This window comes from Lipophrys pholis, assembly GCF_963383615.2.
Source record: "Lipophrys pholis genome assembly, chromosome: 22".
In the NCBI taxonomy this organism is placed as follows: Eukaryota; Metazoa; Chordata; class Actinopteri; order Blenniiformes; family Blenniidae; genus Lipophrys; species Lipophrys pholis.
The window spans coordinates 7085987-7102828 of NC_137644.1; the positions used below are offsets into that span (position 1 = coordinate 7085987).

A 16842-nucleotide genomic window follows, 5' to 3' on the forward strand; every position below is an offset into this window, starting at 1 on the left:
GAATTGGCATCTTTATTTCTCTTTTTATTTCAATGTCCACAAATGTCTCTTCTAATTCGCAGGACTGTTGAAGTCTATTTACATAACTATACATAAGCATGAACTCTAATGATCGACATGAATACTGATGAGAAGGATCTATTGATCAGACTTGAGTGAAGACTTCAGGTTGACGGGGACAGAGACCTGTTGGAGGCAGGGCGCGGGGGGGGGGGCTTTGCTCCTGGGCTCGCTGGGTGCGCTCCAACTAGTGGAAGTAATCCCGTTACTGCCACTAACCCAGCAGTGGCTGCGCGCGGCACCGGGTTCGGAGTGTTGACTGTCACCGAGGCGCGGGGAGCGCGTGTGGCGGAGTCGCTGCTCGGTGGATCAGGACGCAGCGCTGCGCCTCCCCGCTGTCTGCCGCGCGCCGCGCCGCGCCGCACCGGACGCGCAGCGCACCGAGGCGCACCAATGAACCGCCACCCGCCCGGCTCCTCCGGCGTGCAATGGCTTAACCGGAGAGACATGAGTGTCCGGACGGAGGACAGCATCACCTTGTGCCAAAGGGCTCTGCAGATCGTCACGGAACTTTGTCTCACGGGACACGTCGACCGGGAGAAATGCTCGGATATTTTCCCCCTGGAGAGCAACATACCAGGTAAAGGATACGCAGGTAAATGGACGAAATCACTATTTTCTATTCCCCCAAATTCCCCTCAAATAAACACTTTCCTCTGTTTTCATGGAAACTTTGAAGCGATTATAGGAAATATACTTTTATGACTTATTAACGTAACTTGTTTCTTTATATTTGTATTATTATTATTATTATTATTATTATTATTATTATTATTATTATTATTCTTATTATTGTTATTATTGTTATCATTGTGTGGTGTTGAACTCTGTGGAAATCTACCTGTTACGCTTCTTGCTGCAGCTGGCTGGTGAAAAAGCAACAGGTGGAAAACAGACTAGGTCTTTCAAATTCTTCCCCTGGCGCTAACGTCTGCACCATTAGGAAAAGACTGCATGCTTCAGCTGCATCAAAAGATGCACAGGCAGTGCAAAGTTTTCATATTTGCAAAAAAGAGGAAATGTCAGCTGCAGATAAGAGCTCAGATTTATGGTTTTTCCTTATGCAAGTCACCTTAAATGTTGTTATGTAACTGTTTATAGTCCTCCCTGATTTAAAAAAATATATATAAGAAAAAGGTGCATATGCTCTCCCCTCTTTCTTACAGCCTGCTTTCTCTCCTGTGTTTCTCCTTCTCCCCTGCATGTTTGTCTGTCACTCTATCCTGCGTCTCCTTTCCTTTCGCATGTGTTGACTGTGTCGTCAGACATCTCTATCAGTCTCCTGGCTGTGGTGGTGGGTTTCTGTGGCCTCGCCCTGTTGGCAGTCTCTCTCTTTGTCTTTTGGAAGCTGTGTTGGCCCATTTGGAGGAGCAAGGCTCTGTCGGCCCACATTGCTGAAAATGGCCTCAGAGTGGGCTTCCCCGAGCCGCCCCCGCCCAACTCCCCGCCGGTCACCGAGTGCAAAGTGGCGGAGGTGGAGAAGAAGTACCCGCTGGAGGCGAAGGTGAACGGACGCAGCACGGTCAAGCTCCTGGAGGCGGCCATGAAGATCAGCCAGACGTCTCCGGACATCCCCGCCGAGGTGCAGACGGCCCTGAGGGAGAAGCTGAGCCAGCAGGCTAAGATCCAGAGGCAGACCACCGAGCCCACCTCCTCCTCCAGGTACCGTCAGGAACCAGCTGCAGGCCCACTTTGGTTATTTCCCACTAAAAAAACCCCCCCAAAAACCCCCACCAAACAGAAACTGTCCTGACAGTTGGTGAGTCGCCACTGTCCTGGAGGTCGTTTGGCACGTGTCAGGCAGACCATCAGCGACAGCCTCGTGACATTAGATCGCCGCCACCCAACAAAAAACATCTTCTCTCTGCAGCTACGGACCCTGTAATCACTTGCATGTGTGAGTCAAGCTTCTATGGTAACGTCAGGAAGCCACTCCAGTAATTAAACAATCAGCCGTGGCCTCTCTTTGTTTCGCAGTCTTGTGTTTAAACCAGAACGTCCATAATTAGCGTTGCTGCGGGGCGGGAGTTGTCACTGGTTTCTGGTGAGAAGCACCAGGCAGCTGCGCTCCGTTTCTCAAAGGAAGACGCTATTGACACTTGCTTTGGCCTGTCGTCAGGACTCGTTAATTAAACTACATATCAGTCAAACTCCATGCGACTTTGAAACAGAACCACCAACTTGAATAATCCTCGATTCCGCCCACATTTTTGTGGCATTAGTTTCACTGATTGTCTTTGTATTGAATGATAAAAAGTAGAAACCGCTTAGAATATGGGATGAAAACTCAAGTCAAAGTATTATCTTTTTGTAAGGAGAATCCTAATATCTATATTTATATTAAAAAAGAGGTATCCCACGAAAAAGATGGCAAAAGTTTTCCTGGGTTTTCAGCGTTTATTAGTAAAGGGAACATGAAACATTAGGTTGTTAGCATGAAAGATTTATTTGGATCAACTGTTTGGATCAACTGTTTGGCTATATATATATATATATATGTTAATATATATATATATATATATATATATATATATATATATATATATATATATATATATATATATATATATATTAAGCGCATTTGGGGGTAAAAACACATGGATGAGTTACTCAAATTAATTACTGGAATCAGATAGAAATGCAAATAATTCATTGACCTTGAAGAAACTATGAACCTTTATCTACACTTGCAGCTTTCAAAATAAAATAGACATATTTACATATAAGTACTAAGTCATAACAGATTTGTCGACTAATGTGCAGCAGACTGGTCTTGAAGAAATGGTCGTGTTCATAACAATACCTCACAGGTCACGTGAACACATCCTCGTGTCAAACATCCTCGCGGACTGAGTAAGTGACTCATCCAGTAAACAGGAGTTTAGTGAAACAGCAACTGTGAAGTTAGGCTACTGTTAATTTAAAGCTGTTAACTGTACGTCTTGTTACTGTTACTTACAGTTGGACATTTTTATGTTGCTATGAGGAGATCTGGGCCTTTTCAGGATTATTGATGCATCTATTCTTCAGGAAACAGGAGTTTGCTGAAATAGCAACTGTTTAACCGATGTCAAACTCATTTAGAGCTGCTAGTTGATCACAGATGAACTGTTACTTACAGTTGGATATCTTTTAGGCTTTGGTCAGAGGAAATGAGTTAGTTCAGGATTACTGATACTTTACTTCTCCTGTAAATGGGAGTTTAGTGAAATTGGAATTTTTAAGCTGAGTAGTAGTGGTAGTCTATCTATTACTCAAAGTTAGTTATCTTTCATGATACTGTCAGAAGAACTGAGTTAGTTTAGGATTATTAAGGCAATCCTCCTCCAGTAAACAATAGTTCAGTGAAACAGTAACATTGAAGTCAAGTTAATGCTCATTTACAGCTGCTAGTTTACAGAAAGTCTTAGTAGTACTTCCAATTTCACGTTTTCCATAATGTTATCAGAAGAACTGAAGAACGCATGATTGAGATGTTCCTTCTCCTGTAATCAGGAGCGAAGCGAAATAGTAACTGTTAAGCTAAGCTAACATTCATTCAGAGCTAAAACTTCATCACAGGAACTTTGTTACATATAATTGAACACATTTCATGCTGTGGTCAGAAGAACAGTTCAGGAATGTTGAAATGTTCCTTTCCCTGTAAACAGGAGCTCATTGAAATAGTAACGTTATGCTAAGCTAGCATTCGTTTGGTGCCGCTAATTTAAGTTTTCTTACTGTGATTTAGAGTTCGACGTCATTCGTATTGCTCAGTCAGTCAAAACAACAGTTTCCTGACAAAGCGGCTCTTAATTCATCACAAGTATTGTTCTTCTCGTGAAAAACCGGCAAACCGAAAAACAATGGAACTTACGTTGTTGCAGCTGGATTAGCAATGGCGGCGTTACGGTACCACATTACATTATTTCCAACTCTGCTTTGTAACGAGTGGTTTGACAGGAGCAACAACAGTGACAGAGACATCACGAGCCGCGGAGCTGAGGACTGCCGGTAATCCCCTCACAGTCGCTTCATTGTTTCCTTTCCCGCGGACATTTGACGGCATTGTTTACCGTGCTCCAATGTACTATTCAATTTTCATGGGCGCCATGTCATTTGTGCCACGGCTGGCGGATCACTGCGATTGTCCTACTGTCAGAAAGGAGGAGGTTGCCAGTTGCTAGGTGATGAGATTGGCGAGTCAAACACGGCCATGATTTTGTCGGGAGATGTCAACTTCACTGAAATTTGCAGCATGCGGGGTAATTGGGTACCGGGCCTCCAACCTGAGGGCTGGAAATGTGTTTTCATTTTGGGCGGTGATGGAAAAGAAAAATCAGTTTTCTGATATGATCTCATTCCATTTTCAAGTTAGAACAAGCGGTTTCCTGCCAACACAATTTGCTGGATTGGAAACGAAGCCATTTTGTTCTTCGAGTGTTTGGCAAAATAAAAGCAAAGTGTGTTGAGATGGCTTTAAAGAGCCACTTTACAGGGGTTGGATGAATTGGGTCAGCCACTTCAGATAATTGCAGTTTACATGCATGAAGCACATGGATTTCAAGTGTCGTTTCTCTTGAGAAGGATTGTTCCATCATGAGAGATACAATCACTTACCACAACGCAACGCTGTCCTCAGAAGCCATTTCTATTAATGGATTACAATTATGCCATGGTAAAATGGTCAATGGATTTCCCTTATATGGCACTTTTTTAACTCCTTGAGCATGTTTTTTAAGCAGTAAATGTTCTACTAGGTCTAAAACCAGGAAAACTTTGTTCCTTTCTTCAGACTTTTTTGTAGTTCTGCTACTAAAGCTGTGGCTTTAATAACAGGCCAGAATAGGTGAAAACAATGTAGTTTTCATGTAGGGCCACTAGTGGGTGCTGGTTTAATGTAATAAAGCCACCTGTGCATGCACGGAGACGACAGAACGCTGTGAACATTGACGCCCCTTTAAACTTTCTTTCTCGTTTGGATCCACTCAGTGTCGGTTTGTTTGAAAGAAATAAAATGCATCTCCACATGTGATCCAGATGCTGGTGTAGTTCAAGTTCTAGATCAGGGGGTCTGCAACCTTCACTTTGATTTTACACCAAATTAAATATGTATGGGGCCGCAAATCATGTTAATAATCTGAAATGAAGAAAAAAAAAGATTTTTATATGTACAAAAACTGAGGTTAAATTCATGACGGTTTAATTCAAATTTACTTTACATTTTTAGCTTTTGGTGAGATTTTTTCTATCTTATGGATTTCTGGCTAATTTCGCTGCTCTAGCTATTTATAGCCGCTCTCTCTTTCCTAATTGCTACAGCAGTTTTTGCTATATAAGCATTTAGTTTTAGTTTTTTCTTCATTTCTTAATATTTTCCCTTTTTCTTTTTTTTCCCATTTTTTCATTTCTGTTCCATCTTTTTCCTTTTTATGTTTTTTTTCTTTTCTTCATTTAATGTCTTTAATCTTGTTACTTTTCCTTTTCTTTGTTTCCCAGAAATGAAAATCGGAACAAGCTATTTTAACAACTTTTTTTTTTTTCCCCCAGTGGATTTAGCTATTTTATCCTTTAGCAGTTCCAGCTAATCTCGCTGTTTTCGCGGTTTTGTTTCTTTTAGCTTTTTCGCCTGGAGATTAGACCATTTTTGTAAATCTGTGTGGAATGCAAATAAACTGATGTAAACAGATGGAGAAACATATAGTCTTGTTTTTCTCAACTACGTCCTATAGCAGTTATCACCTTTGATTCCATGGAAAACTCACTGCTGTACCCAAGTTTACAAACGCCACGCTGATCTTATCAGACTGCTAAAATCACAGTCTGAACGAGCATTTCAAGTGTAGATATGAAGAAAGAAATGAAGATATCCATATGCCAATAGTTCAAACTGAATTTTGCAACATTTACCAGATACCCTCTACCCTTTCCAACAGGCACAATTCGTTCCGGCGCCACCTGCCTCGTCAGATGAATGTCACCAGCTTTGACTTCAGCATGGACACCGCTCCTCTCCGCCAGTCGTCCACCACGAGCATCGGAAGAATCAAACCCGAGCTGTACAAGCAGAAGTCTGTGGACTCGGAGGACGAGGCCAAAGAGCCCGTGGAGACTTGTGGGAAGCTCAGCTTCTCTCTCCGTTACGACTACGAGGAGCAGGCTCTGGTGGTCAGAATCCTCAAGGCCTTGGACCTGCCCGCCAAGGACTTCACGGGAACCTCCGACCCGTACGTGAAGATCTACCTGCTGCCGGAGAGGAAGAAGAAGTTCCAGACACGCGTCCACCGCAAGAATCTCAACCCCATGTTTGACGAGAGCTTCTGTTTCCCCGTGGTGTACGACGAGCTTTGCAACAGGAAGCTGCACTTCAGCGTCTACGACTTTGACCGTTTCACCAGCCACGACATGATCGGCGAGGTGGTGGTGGACAACCTCTTTGAACTCTCTGATCTTTCCCGGGAGGCGGTTGTGTGGAAGGATATCCACGCGGCGACCACGGTGAGTCTGCTTTCGCCTCCAAATCCCCACATATGTCAAAATGATTGCCATTCGATCTTTGTCGCAGCAGGCTTCTGTGCCGTCACCGAGAAAAACAAGCAGAAAATGTGATTCTATGTTGCTCTCTGAACGGTCTGTGGGAGAAATATCGCTCCAATCTCCTCTCCTGACAGTGACTTTATCAACATCGTTCCACACAAGTGGCAGGCGGAACACCCTGCATAATTCAAGTGCTTTGGGAAATGCATTTCGTTTGTTAAACACCCACGTAGCATTTTCCAGTAACTGGCAGGGTTTCTAAGGACATAAATATCACATTAGAGACTAGAAATAACCAACATCAGATACATTCAACAGCTGAAACTCCAGCGTAGGTAAAGTGATTGACATTAGAGACCCCGTATGAACTTTTTACGGGAAAAAAATAAAAGAATTGAATGCATTTAGTCCTTCATTAACGCTTGTCACAATTTTCCTCGGAGCCTTTGCAATATTAATGAATGTTTTCACCGTGATAAACAGTGCGTAATTGTTTTAGGTTGACTCTAATTTCTATGAACGAGTATCAACAAAGGAGCAATTTGTTTTGCAGTGAGACTGACTTCACCCCACACTATTTATATAGCAAATACATTGAATGTATATAAAACCTTGTTTACCCGACAACATTTCATATGAAAACGCATTGTTTTTGCGAAGGAAACCTTTCGAAAATGATGCTTGTTTTCATGGAAATGGCAGAAACACTGAAAAGAGTGTAGTTTTTGTGTTGGGCCACCAGTGGGTGCCGTTGTTTGTTTTTGAAAAGAAAGCACACGCATGCGTGCAGAGATCAACATGCTATAAATGTTAGCAATGGGAGTTCACGGACATTCTAGTGGATAGACGAGCCGGTTGGATTGTTACTACGGTGACTGTTAAACGAAGACAGAGCTCGAACTTTTTCAGAAAGTTGCATTTTTGTTCAGACAAAGAAAAAACTTTTAAGTTAATGTGAAAATGCAGGTAGCTTCGACTGATGCGCTGGTCCTGGTCTCAGTTAGTAATACAGTACAAATAGTAGTTACTTGCAATGAAAGATTGAAAAAACTGGTTATTCTGCCATGTTATACAGCTGGCAGGAATGGCGGCTTCAACACTTCTGACTTGTCGCAATCAAAACTGATGTAAACAAAACGGTTTCAAACATGAAATGTTACGTCTGGATCAGGAGTAGACTCAAAAAATGTATGATTTAGGTGAATATTGTAGTAGTTAAGTTATAATCATGGGATAATGATAAATTACTGATCATGTGTTTTTTTTTGACAGATTTGGCTCATACGTCTCAGTTTCTCATTTCAGCCTGTCATCCTCATCTTTCTCAGTGGGTCACCTGAGAACAACTTTACAGCTTCAGACTACGATTAAAAAGTTGTCTCAGAGTTTCAGGTGGACTGTGAAAATAGGAGGTATTATGTTATTTTACGCTCGAGTTGTCCAATGTACAGTTGAGTGAAAACTGCACCGGAAAAACACAACGCAAAACGATCGTTTGCTCAAGCATGGAGAAAATTGCCGCTGGGCTCGAAGAGACGCTTTTCAATGCTCTCAGTGTTGAAGTGAAACCCCAGAGTTTATTGAAAAGCAAGATGGTGCTAGTAGGGATGTAATGATACCGTTTTATTGAAGGACGAGAAAAAGTAGAAGTACTAACCTTTAGCTACTTGCTGATACAGAGTATTCTCTGCCTCTCAAAATGCTTTAGCATGTAGCATGTAGCACCGCTCAGCGGTTTACCTCTGGTGAACTCTGCTGGTCCGAATGTCTCTGCTGATTAAGTTGCTGTTGTTGTACGAACTATCGTTCGCCTCGTCTTGATTTATTTGTCAGAACATCACCTACAGTCTGTCTTACTTTCGTTAAATTATTCCCACAACTAGAACTGAAATGTTGGGACAAGGAGGCAAAATATTGGTGGAAAAGACCTTAAAATCTGATTAATCTCAAAGCTATAATAATTAAAACAAAAAAACAACAACAATACGATCATAGCTTTTGATTTTTGAAGCTTTTTTCGGGAGTGTCTATCCTGAAGTCACCTAATCCACCTTCAGGCCATCCATCCCCATCGCCTCCTTCACCACATCCCTCCACATCCCTCCATCTCCTGAATTCTTCCTTTCCTCCTCCCGTATGGCAGCCCCATCTCCAAAAGAAATCCATTCAGTACTTGTAAAGACATTCGATTTGGATAAAGGCTGGACTGCTGTAACAATGACTGAAAACCAGTAATTACAAACCTAGTTCTGGACGAGCAGGAGAGACCACAAAAAAAAGTTAGAGAGAGTAAAAGTTCAGTTGAAAGTACCTAAAATGCATTAAAAATTAAAGGAGATAAAAATCTCAATAGCCTGGAACAACAACTTGATTTAATGCTCAGTGCAAAATCCATGACTCCAACACCAGGCTCTGTCTTTGTTTTGGCATTTTCGATCTGCAGAATGTGGTCAAGACACTTGAAATGCATCGTGACGTCCCTCTTTCTTGTCCTCCAGGAGAGTATCGACTTGGGAGAGATTATGTACTCGTTGTGCTACCTGCCCACCGCGGGGAGAATGACCCTAACAGTCATCAAATGCAGAAACCTCAAAGCCATGGACATCACCGGCTCCTCAGGTAACTCCACAGTAAATGAGGCGCACGGCAATAGCAGAGTTAAACAAAGCTGGGCCGAGGCGGCCACTTCAGGAGCGAGGCGCCAGGAGGCTCCCGATGATTTGGCTGGACGAAAAGCACTTTGGCAGAACTTACAAACAGCTAAATGTTTTGGCTGATTCAGTCCCGTTGAGTCATCAACGTCGGTGCGGTCCAAACGTACGGATGATTCGATAACGGTGGACTTTCTTTTTTTCTTTTTTTTCCCTGTGCAGATCCATATGTGAAGGTTTATCTGATATGTGACGGACGGAGGTTAAAGAAGCGGAAGACGACCACCAAGAAAAGCACCCTCAATCCGGTGTACAACGAGGCCATCATCTTCGACATCCCCCCGGAGAACGTGGAGCAAGTCAGCCTGTCCATCATGGTGATGGACTACGATCGGTTAGTTCCCGTGTACCTCATAGCCTTTAGATTTGGGGTGTCAAACACAATCTTGTTCATGTTCTACATTCAGCCCACAGCACATTCAGTGTCATAATAACCTTTAGATTTCAAGTTTTTCTTTGCTGTGTGATGAAAATGTCTTTATTTCCACACAAACCAAACAATCACGACTGAAAACGATGATGATCTCAACGTTAGGCCAATTTTGATGAAACCTTCAGTTGCAAAATACAGTGAAACGTTCCAAAAACTCCTGTCGCTGTTGAATTATGGGTGTTTTTACAAACTCCCCCTGACAACATGGCTTTTGAGGCTAATGCTCGTGGCTCACTTTCATTTCCAATGATATCTCAGCTCAGGTCTCAGTCCTGTGTTGTGTCTGCTACTCTTAAGAAATGTGTTAACAACAAAAAATCTAGGTTTTATTGTAGTAATTTTTCCACTTTGCTTGGTGGTTTGGCCAAATTGGAGCCTCTTGCAGTCCGGTTATGGCCCAGGGGCCTTATGTTTGATGTTGCTGACACATCATCTGCCTTTCTTGGTGTTTTTCAACCTTGTTGTCTCGCCCTGACTTTGTGCTGCTCTCTCTCTCTCTCTCTCCCAGCTCATACACACAATAATCAGAGAAGTGCATGGCAATGTCAATTTCCAGCTTCTTTTGAAAGCTGATTATAATTATAGCCTTGCGTCTGTATTTAGTTGACCATCAGCAGAGTGTGACTCCACGTTTCTCCTTCTTTTGTCCCAGCAGTGGAAAGGTTGTGTGTCCCCTGGAGGTGGTATGTGACTGCACTTGAGTAGAGGTTTTAGGCTTATGGTCTCCAGGGATGTTTCTTTTACTTTTCACCCCGACATGTCAAGATAAATATCTGTACTTTCTCCTCGGATCCTTCAAACCTTGTTTTAACTGCAAGACGATTCAGAGTCGCAGTGAAATGATGGAAGCTGATGGATGTTCTTTGATTGAGTGACGCTTTCAGACGACCCAACAGTTGATTCCAAACACTAAGAAATTCCTGACACTCACCACACTCCACTCGAAGCCGTCTGGATCCAGTCGTGTGTGTGAAAGTGTGTGTCGTTGGTTTGTCTGCCCACAGGGTCGGACACAACGAGGTGATCGGCGTGTGTCACACCGGGCCGGACGCCGAGGGCCTCGGCCGGGATCACTGGAACGAGATGCTGGCTTACCCGAGGAAACCCATCACACACTGGCACGCTCTGGGAGAGGTACACACATCTTAGAAGATAGAACATTTGTCTATTTGGGTTTTTTTTTTTTTCATTTTTACAACGTTGCAGACGCAGCTGCTTACAAACCACCACAATTGATTTCTTAATTTTTATGAAATTTTAAACGGCTCTCTTCCACTAGCAGCAGCCAGAACAAGTTGTTGTTGTTGTTGTTGTTGTTGTTGTTGTTGTTGTTGTTGTTCTTGTTCTTGTGCTGGCTCTTATAAATCTTGGATAAAAGGAGTTTCATTCAATTATCTAGGAAAAAAAAATTTAAAAGGATCGGAGAGATTGCTTTTTCAGAATTTGGAAAATGTATTCTCTGTTCAGCCCAAAGTCAGATGAGAAAATCTGTTTCCTGTCTTTGTTGTTACCAAATTACATTTCAATGATTTAAAATCAACGTAAAACACAATCATGTACAATTTACACAATGTGAAATATGTTGAAAAAGATTATACTCAACAAATTTACACAGTATTCACTAAAACGTCCTAATATAGGACAGTTCTCACTGGAAATCTTAAATAAATGGCTCCGTGCTCTTGTCCTACTATACAATGTTTTATTGGCAAATGAAGCTACTTGTGCTTCAGGTTGAGTTCTAGGAGTGCTCTGCTTTACTGAAGCTACATTTTACATCACTGGTTATCATAGTTTGAGGTTCAAAGCATCAATCAAGTAAAATACCTGCAATGAAAAGACGCTTTAATGTAAAATCATACCAGAACCAGCAGCTGCATCTTAAATAACTAAGTATGATCACTTTGGTGCACTTCAAATAGGAATCAGCTTTGACCCTTCCTGAAGTCTTTTTCTCTTTCTTTTGACAAGGTGTTTCACAACACTGTAATTCCATATTTCACGTGTTATTTCTTTCCTCTCTTGCCACAAACTTTGCCCACCTGACGAGTAGGAAGGCACAGGTGATTACTCATTTTCAGTGGCAAAACTACTTCATGTTTTCATGGAAACAAAACAAACTGTGATCACAAGTAAAGAAAAAAAAAAAAACAAACTTTACAGTCTTGTTCTTTTTGAAACTTTTGTGTCAGAATCGCTCATTCTGGTGAAATACGTCAACGTGTATTAAATGCATAATGGAAGTACACAATGAACATTCATATGTACAGAAAAACAAACTTTTAATTTGTCCAGATGTGCATTTTAAGTTGGTTATATTTGTGAAAATGTAGATGTTCGAACTAATGACAGTGGGTCCGATCACTGGTGCTTGCCTTCGCTGTAATGTTTTACAGTGGACATTTTGGATAATGAGGAATCAAAGAGGGGGTCGTCAGCTTATCTTGGAGCTATAAGTTTATTGATGAAATGACAACATAACGTTCTAATAAAATCTATGTAATGCCACCTTAGTCCACTAGGTGGCAGTAGTGAGTCACTGTTTCTCAGAATTTCAGTCATTTTCTACAGCTCAGAGCTACAACTTTATCTCTGCGGTCAACAATTTTTCGTCACTCAGGAAGTGACTCACTGCACCATCTAGTGGCACAAGGTGGTAATACAAGAAAGAGCGGGCTGTGGCTCGCGAGTTAGCTTGATATCTTTCTTAGCAATAATAAAGAAATAACTTTTGAGTAATTTTTTGACAAAAAATATCAAATACTATACCTTTAAGTAGTACTTGCAAACTTATTTGATAGTAGTCAACAGACATAAGCGCTGAGTTTTCATACGAGTGGATTAGGCTCCTTCATCCATCTTCTAGTTGTTTGGGTCATATGCAAACAATGAAGTTAAATTCCTTTGTAACTTTCCAGTTCATACACACAACACATGCAGTCGACTGTAGTTTTTATGCATTTGGACATATTCAAAGCATGGTCTAATGGCAGTAAATAGGCATTGAAAGATGTTGTGCATGTTTCAATAATTAAAGATAGACAACTTCAATTTCTTTTTCACAGTATAAAGGATCCTGGGAAATATAGACGTTTGTTGTTGAAATCAACAGGAAATGAGTGAAATGTTTGTCTTTTTGATGATAAATCAAAGGTTTTGTGTGGAAAACCATGAAAACTTAAGCTACACTTTTAAATTTGATGAAAATGTGTGTAGCCTTCACTAGGGCAGGGTAATAAGAAGTTTGGTTCTCTCTCGAGCAATAGGTATTGGTTGAATTTATTCTGAATTACTTTGTTTTGACTAAAAATGAGATGAAAAATTAGAGGAAAAAAAATTGACAAGATGCTTTTGTGGACAAAGGAGAAGCTGCAGATGCGCTCTCTAATGAGGAAACAGACAAAGGCGCACAGATTTCTCTGAGCTTTGAAGGATCTCGTGTTGAAGGCTGGAAATTATTTAGATAACAGCAAGATTACGCACTGAGGGCAAAAATGATTACTCCCATGAGACGACCTGGGCATGTTCCGGTGTAATTTAGGTGTAACTACCAGGCAAAGAGACAATTTAAAAGGTCGGGCAGGCCTGGATGTCCAAAGATGAATTTGCTTGTGATCACAGTGTGTCCACGAGACGAGACAATGAGGACGGATTCCCTCCCTCTGTAAACGTGTTTGTCATGTTTTTACCTCGCAGTGGCCGGGAAGAGCGGCAAGCTTTGAGAGCCAAGGTTCGTGTCCTTCGCCCAAACCTCCACGGACGCCGTGACGATGTCAGGTAGCGCGACCACGACGCCCCCGGCGGGAGACCACACCTTCTTTTCCAGATGAAGTCTCTGCAGAGAGTCCCACACCGAAGTCATCCTCTTTTGTTCCTTCATGTCAATGCAAGTCCTTCAGGTGCTCTACAGGGCAGGCTATGCACCGCACTCACAGTCAAGAGTTTGTTTAGCGCACCTTTTGAAGTTCTCCATAGGTTTTATTGACTAAGCGGTCCATGCAGACCCCTCCATGATTTACCTGCAGCTGCACCAATTTTTCAACATTTCGAGCAACATCTTTCTGGCCCCAGCGTCCTTTATTGTGTTCACGTGTTATTCTTAGTCAGCGGTTCCCAACCCGAGGTCCAGAAGCCCTTGAGCGGTCGACATACGTGGAGGCAAAATTAGATTTGCATTTGAAGAAAACCTTTTCTTAAATGCAGATTAAATTAATTAAAGTACCCATCGCTTTCATTTTGAAGGTTCTTACTTTGGTAAGTGAAAACGCAAAGGTTTTGTTGCGTTTTGGGTGTCCGTGCGTTTACACGACAACGGTGGTCCGAGTCCGATTCCCATCCCTGAACACAACTTGTCATCACAACCCTACTTGATAGCGTATTGTTGTCTGTACGCGCGTGTGTGTGTGTGTGTGTGTGTGTGTGTGTGTGGTTTCATTACAAAAACAATCAACAGCACCCACGAGTGGCCCTACATGCGAGCTACATCGCTATCAGCGTTTCTGCCGTTTCAGTGGAAACGGACGGCGTGTTCAAAACGTTGCGAGAACGAAACACGTTTCTGAAACAAAAGCGCAAAGACGCTGCGTTTTCACTTGAACCGTTGTCGTGCAAACGGGAGCGGGACGGAACGTTGGTAACCACTGCTCTAAATGGGACAACGTTGAAGGGCTACGCTGCTCAGATCCTCAAACATCCTTGCCAGGGAGAAACAAACACAGTCTTGCAACAGTTTCAGTTGAAGAGTGCAGATAACTGAGCGTCCACAAGGGCTGGCTAGTTTTTATTTTAGAAAATCCACCAGCCTCGAGTGTGTAGACGCAAGAATCCAGTCTGCAGGAGTCTCATGATTACAGAAACAGTAGCAGATACATGTAGCACACTCACGTTCAGAGGAACTGACAAAACAAAATGTGCAGTAACTTTACAGTAAAGTTACAATCCTACATCAGCCTACAGACATTCCCACAGATTTCTATTCATTTTGATATGAAGTTCAAATTATTAAATTTAGTTAGCGTTCAGATTAGTATTTTATTATCCTCTCGGACTCTCAAATCCCTTTTTAAAAAAGTGAACAGATGATGTTTGCTTGGACTTCATCTTCAATGGACCACTTGAAGAATAAAGTACTGCAGGAGTGAGTTCCACAACATAGAAATACGTTTGCGCTTTTGCACTTCCCGTCGACTTGTCTCGAAGTTGTTATTCAAATACATTTTTTGGTTTTTGATTCTTTACATAAGCTTGAACCTTAATCCAAAAAAGCCTGTAAAAAAGAAAATTATTTTTAGATGGAGTGTAGCAGCTAAGTGAACACTTGAATGTCTCTCGGCGACGGATGATGACAACGTTTCATGCAAAATATGTTGTGGATTCTCAAATTCCTCGCTGCTGAATCACACAGTTAATAATGACGACAATGAGCTCGGCGTTTAAACTCGCTTTGTGTTGCTATCAAGTGTATCGTGAAATCAATATTCAAGTAGGAGGGCCGTTCCTCCAATGAACAAACTCGGTAATTTAATCATTTTTTTTGATGACATTTTCCAAAACACATGAAAAAAAAAAATCCCATTCTGTCATCCCTGCAGTACTTTACTTTTTATTAAATAAAATGTGTTACTTGTTCAACTATGAAATTTAACAAAGGGTTGGTTTTCGTTTAAGATTTCTTCATTTCAAAAGTGTCCAAATGGTCCATTCATGAGGAATTGGGAAGTGGGAAAGTACCTAATTGCAAATTGGAACATCCAAATGCCGTCTTTGTCTTTTTTTTTTTTAAATTGACTCTATTTATTGACGTTAAAGTGAAACTAGTCAGAATTCATCAGACCAGCATGGTTAAATTGCTAGCAACCAAAAAAATAAATAATATTTCCAAAGTGGTAACTTCCAAGTTCCCAATTCCATTACTATGATTTGACCATTTTCATTATTTCACTTTTAGTAATGCTTATGTTTGGACTGGCTAGCTCTGCGGTAACGTTTTCCAAAAAAAAAAAAAATGAATAAGAACATGTCGTCTGCATAGGACAGTTTGTGCTGTTTTTTTGTGTATTGGACATGCTGCTTTAGCCAAATATATGTAGCAATCAGTTGCACGTTCACACCACGTTCACATTGTAATTTACATCAACTTGTAACAACAATAACAACAAAAAAACAGGTAACTACATAAGGATGACTGTTATTCAACTCGTCAAACAATAAGAAAGTGTGCCATGTAAACAGCGGGTTAAGTTTATTTTAAACAACGAGTAGATTATTATTGATTCAGGGAATTATAATCTATAAATCAAGCTCCACTGACATTCAAATATTTGCATAATTTAATGTCAATTTTTACATTAAGCCATATGAAATTAAGTTCTAAAGCAGAACATTGAGTCAGCTTCTCCGCTCGCATGAGTAATAAGAAATTTAATAAAAAAACAACAACATAGCAAATAGAGAAAGGCTAAATACTGTTATCTTACCTGCACACGCAGGTAATGATGCTTTTCCCCGCCCGGCTCTGTCCTTCATATTGAAAAGAAATATTTTTACTTGTAGCATGCTCGTCATTACTTTGCACACTTATCGAGAAAAAAATGTTTGGAGTATTTTAAATCTGAAACTTTGTGTTTACAGTTGTATATATATATATGCTTGTCAATGGCACTTGAACTTGTTTGTATATAGCAAAAAAAAGGGAAAAAGAAATCTACAAAGTTGTTGTAAACCTATGGAAATGGAGACATCACGATGTATTTCTATTGTTTAGTGATGCTTTCTACAGCTCAGACTTGTAATCGAGTGAAATTTATACGCGTTCTGTAATAGTTGTGAACAATTAGTCAAAATGAAGAAATCAGAGTGACGCCAACTCTACCTATGAAGTTATTCCATGTTTAGGAGATTAAAGGCTTCGAGCTGTAATCGTTTGGTTTGAATCTATATCGAGCAAGAACAACTGCAACTACTGTCATGATGTGTACAGTTTGTGATAACTTTTGTAACAATTCAAAGTCGATATTTGGGATATAATTTATTGTATCTGTTTCATATGTATTTTAACAACATAAAAAATAAAAATAAAGACTCACAGCTTGTCTTTGTTTGTCTGGGAAGGAGCAACATTTT

General features: G+C 41.0%; 1 protein-coding gene across 2 annotated transcripts; it reads left to right on the plus strand.

The window, feature by feature from the left end:
• Positions 1–450: 450 nt before the first annotated feature.
• Positions 451–15572, plus strand: syt10 (synaptotagmin X; the record flags this gene model as incomplete). 2 transcript variants are annotated; one of them, XM_080491832.1, is made up of 7 exons in its annotated part: positions 451–640; positions 1326–1722; positions 5976–6537; positions 9075–9195; positions 9450–9621; positions 10725–10854; positions 13417–15572. In XM_080491832.1, 7 exons carry the CDS (start codon positions 454–456, stop codon positions 13486–13488), a joined length of 1641 nt encoding a protein of 546 aa, XP_080347958.1. In that variant the 3' UTR covers positions 13489–15572. The 2 variants fall into 2 exon arrangements, with proteins under 2 accessions (XP_080347958.1, XP_080347957.1); XM_080491831.1 differs by having other exon boundaries at positions 454–655.
• Between the last annotated feature and the right edge of the window lie 1270 nt (positions 15573–16842).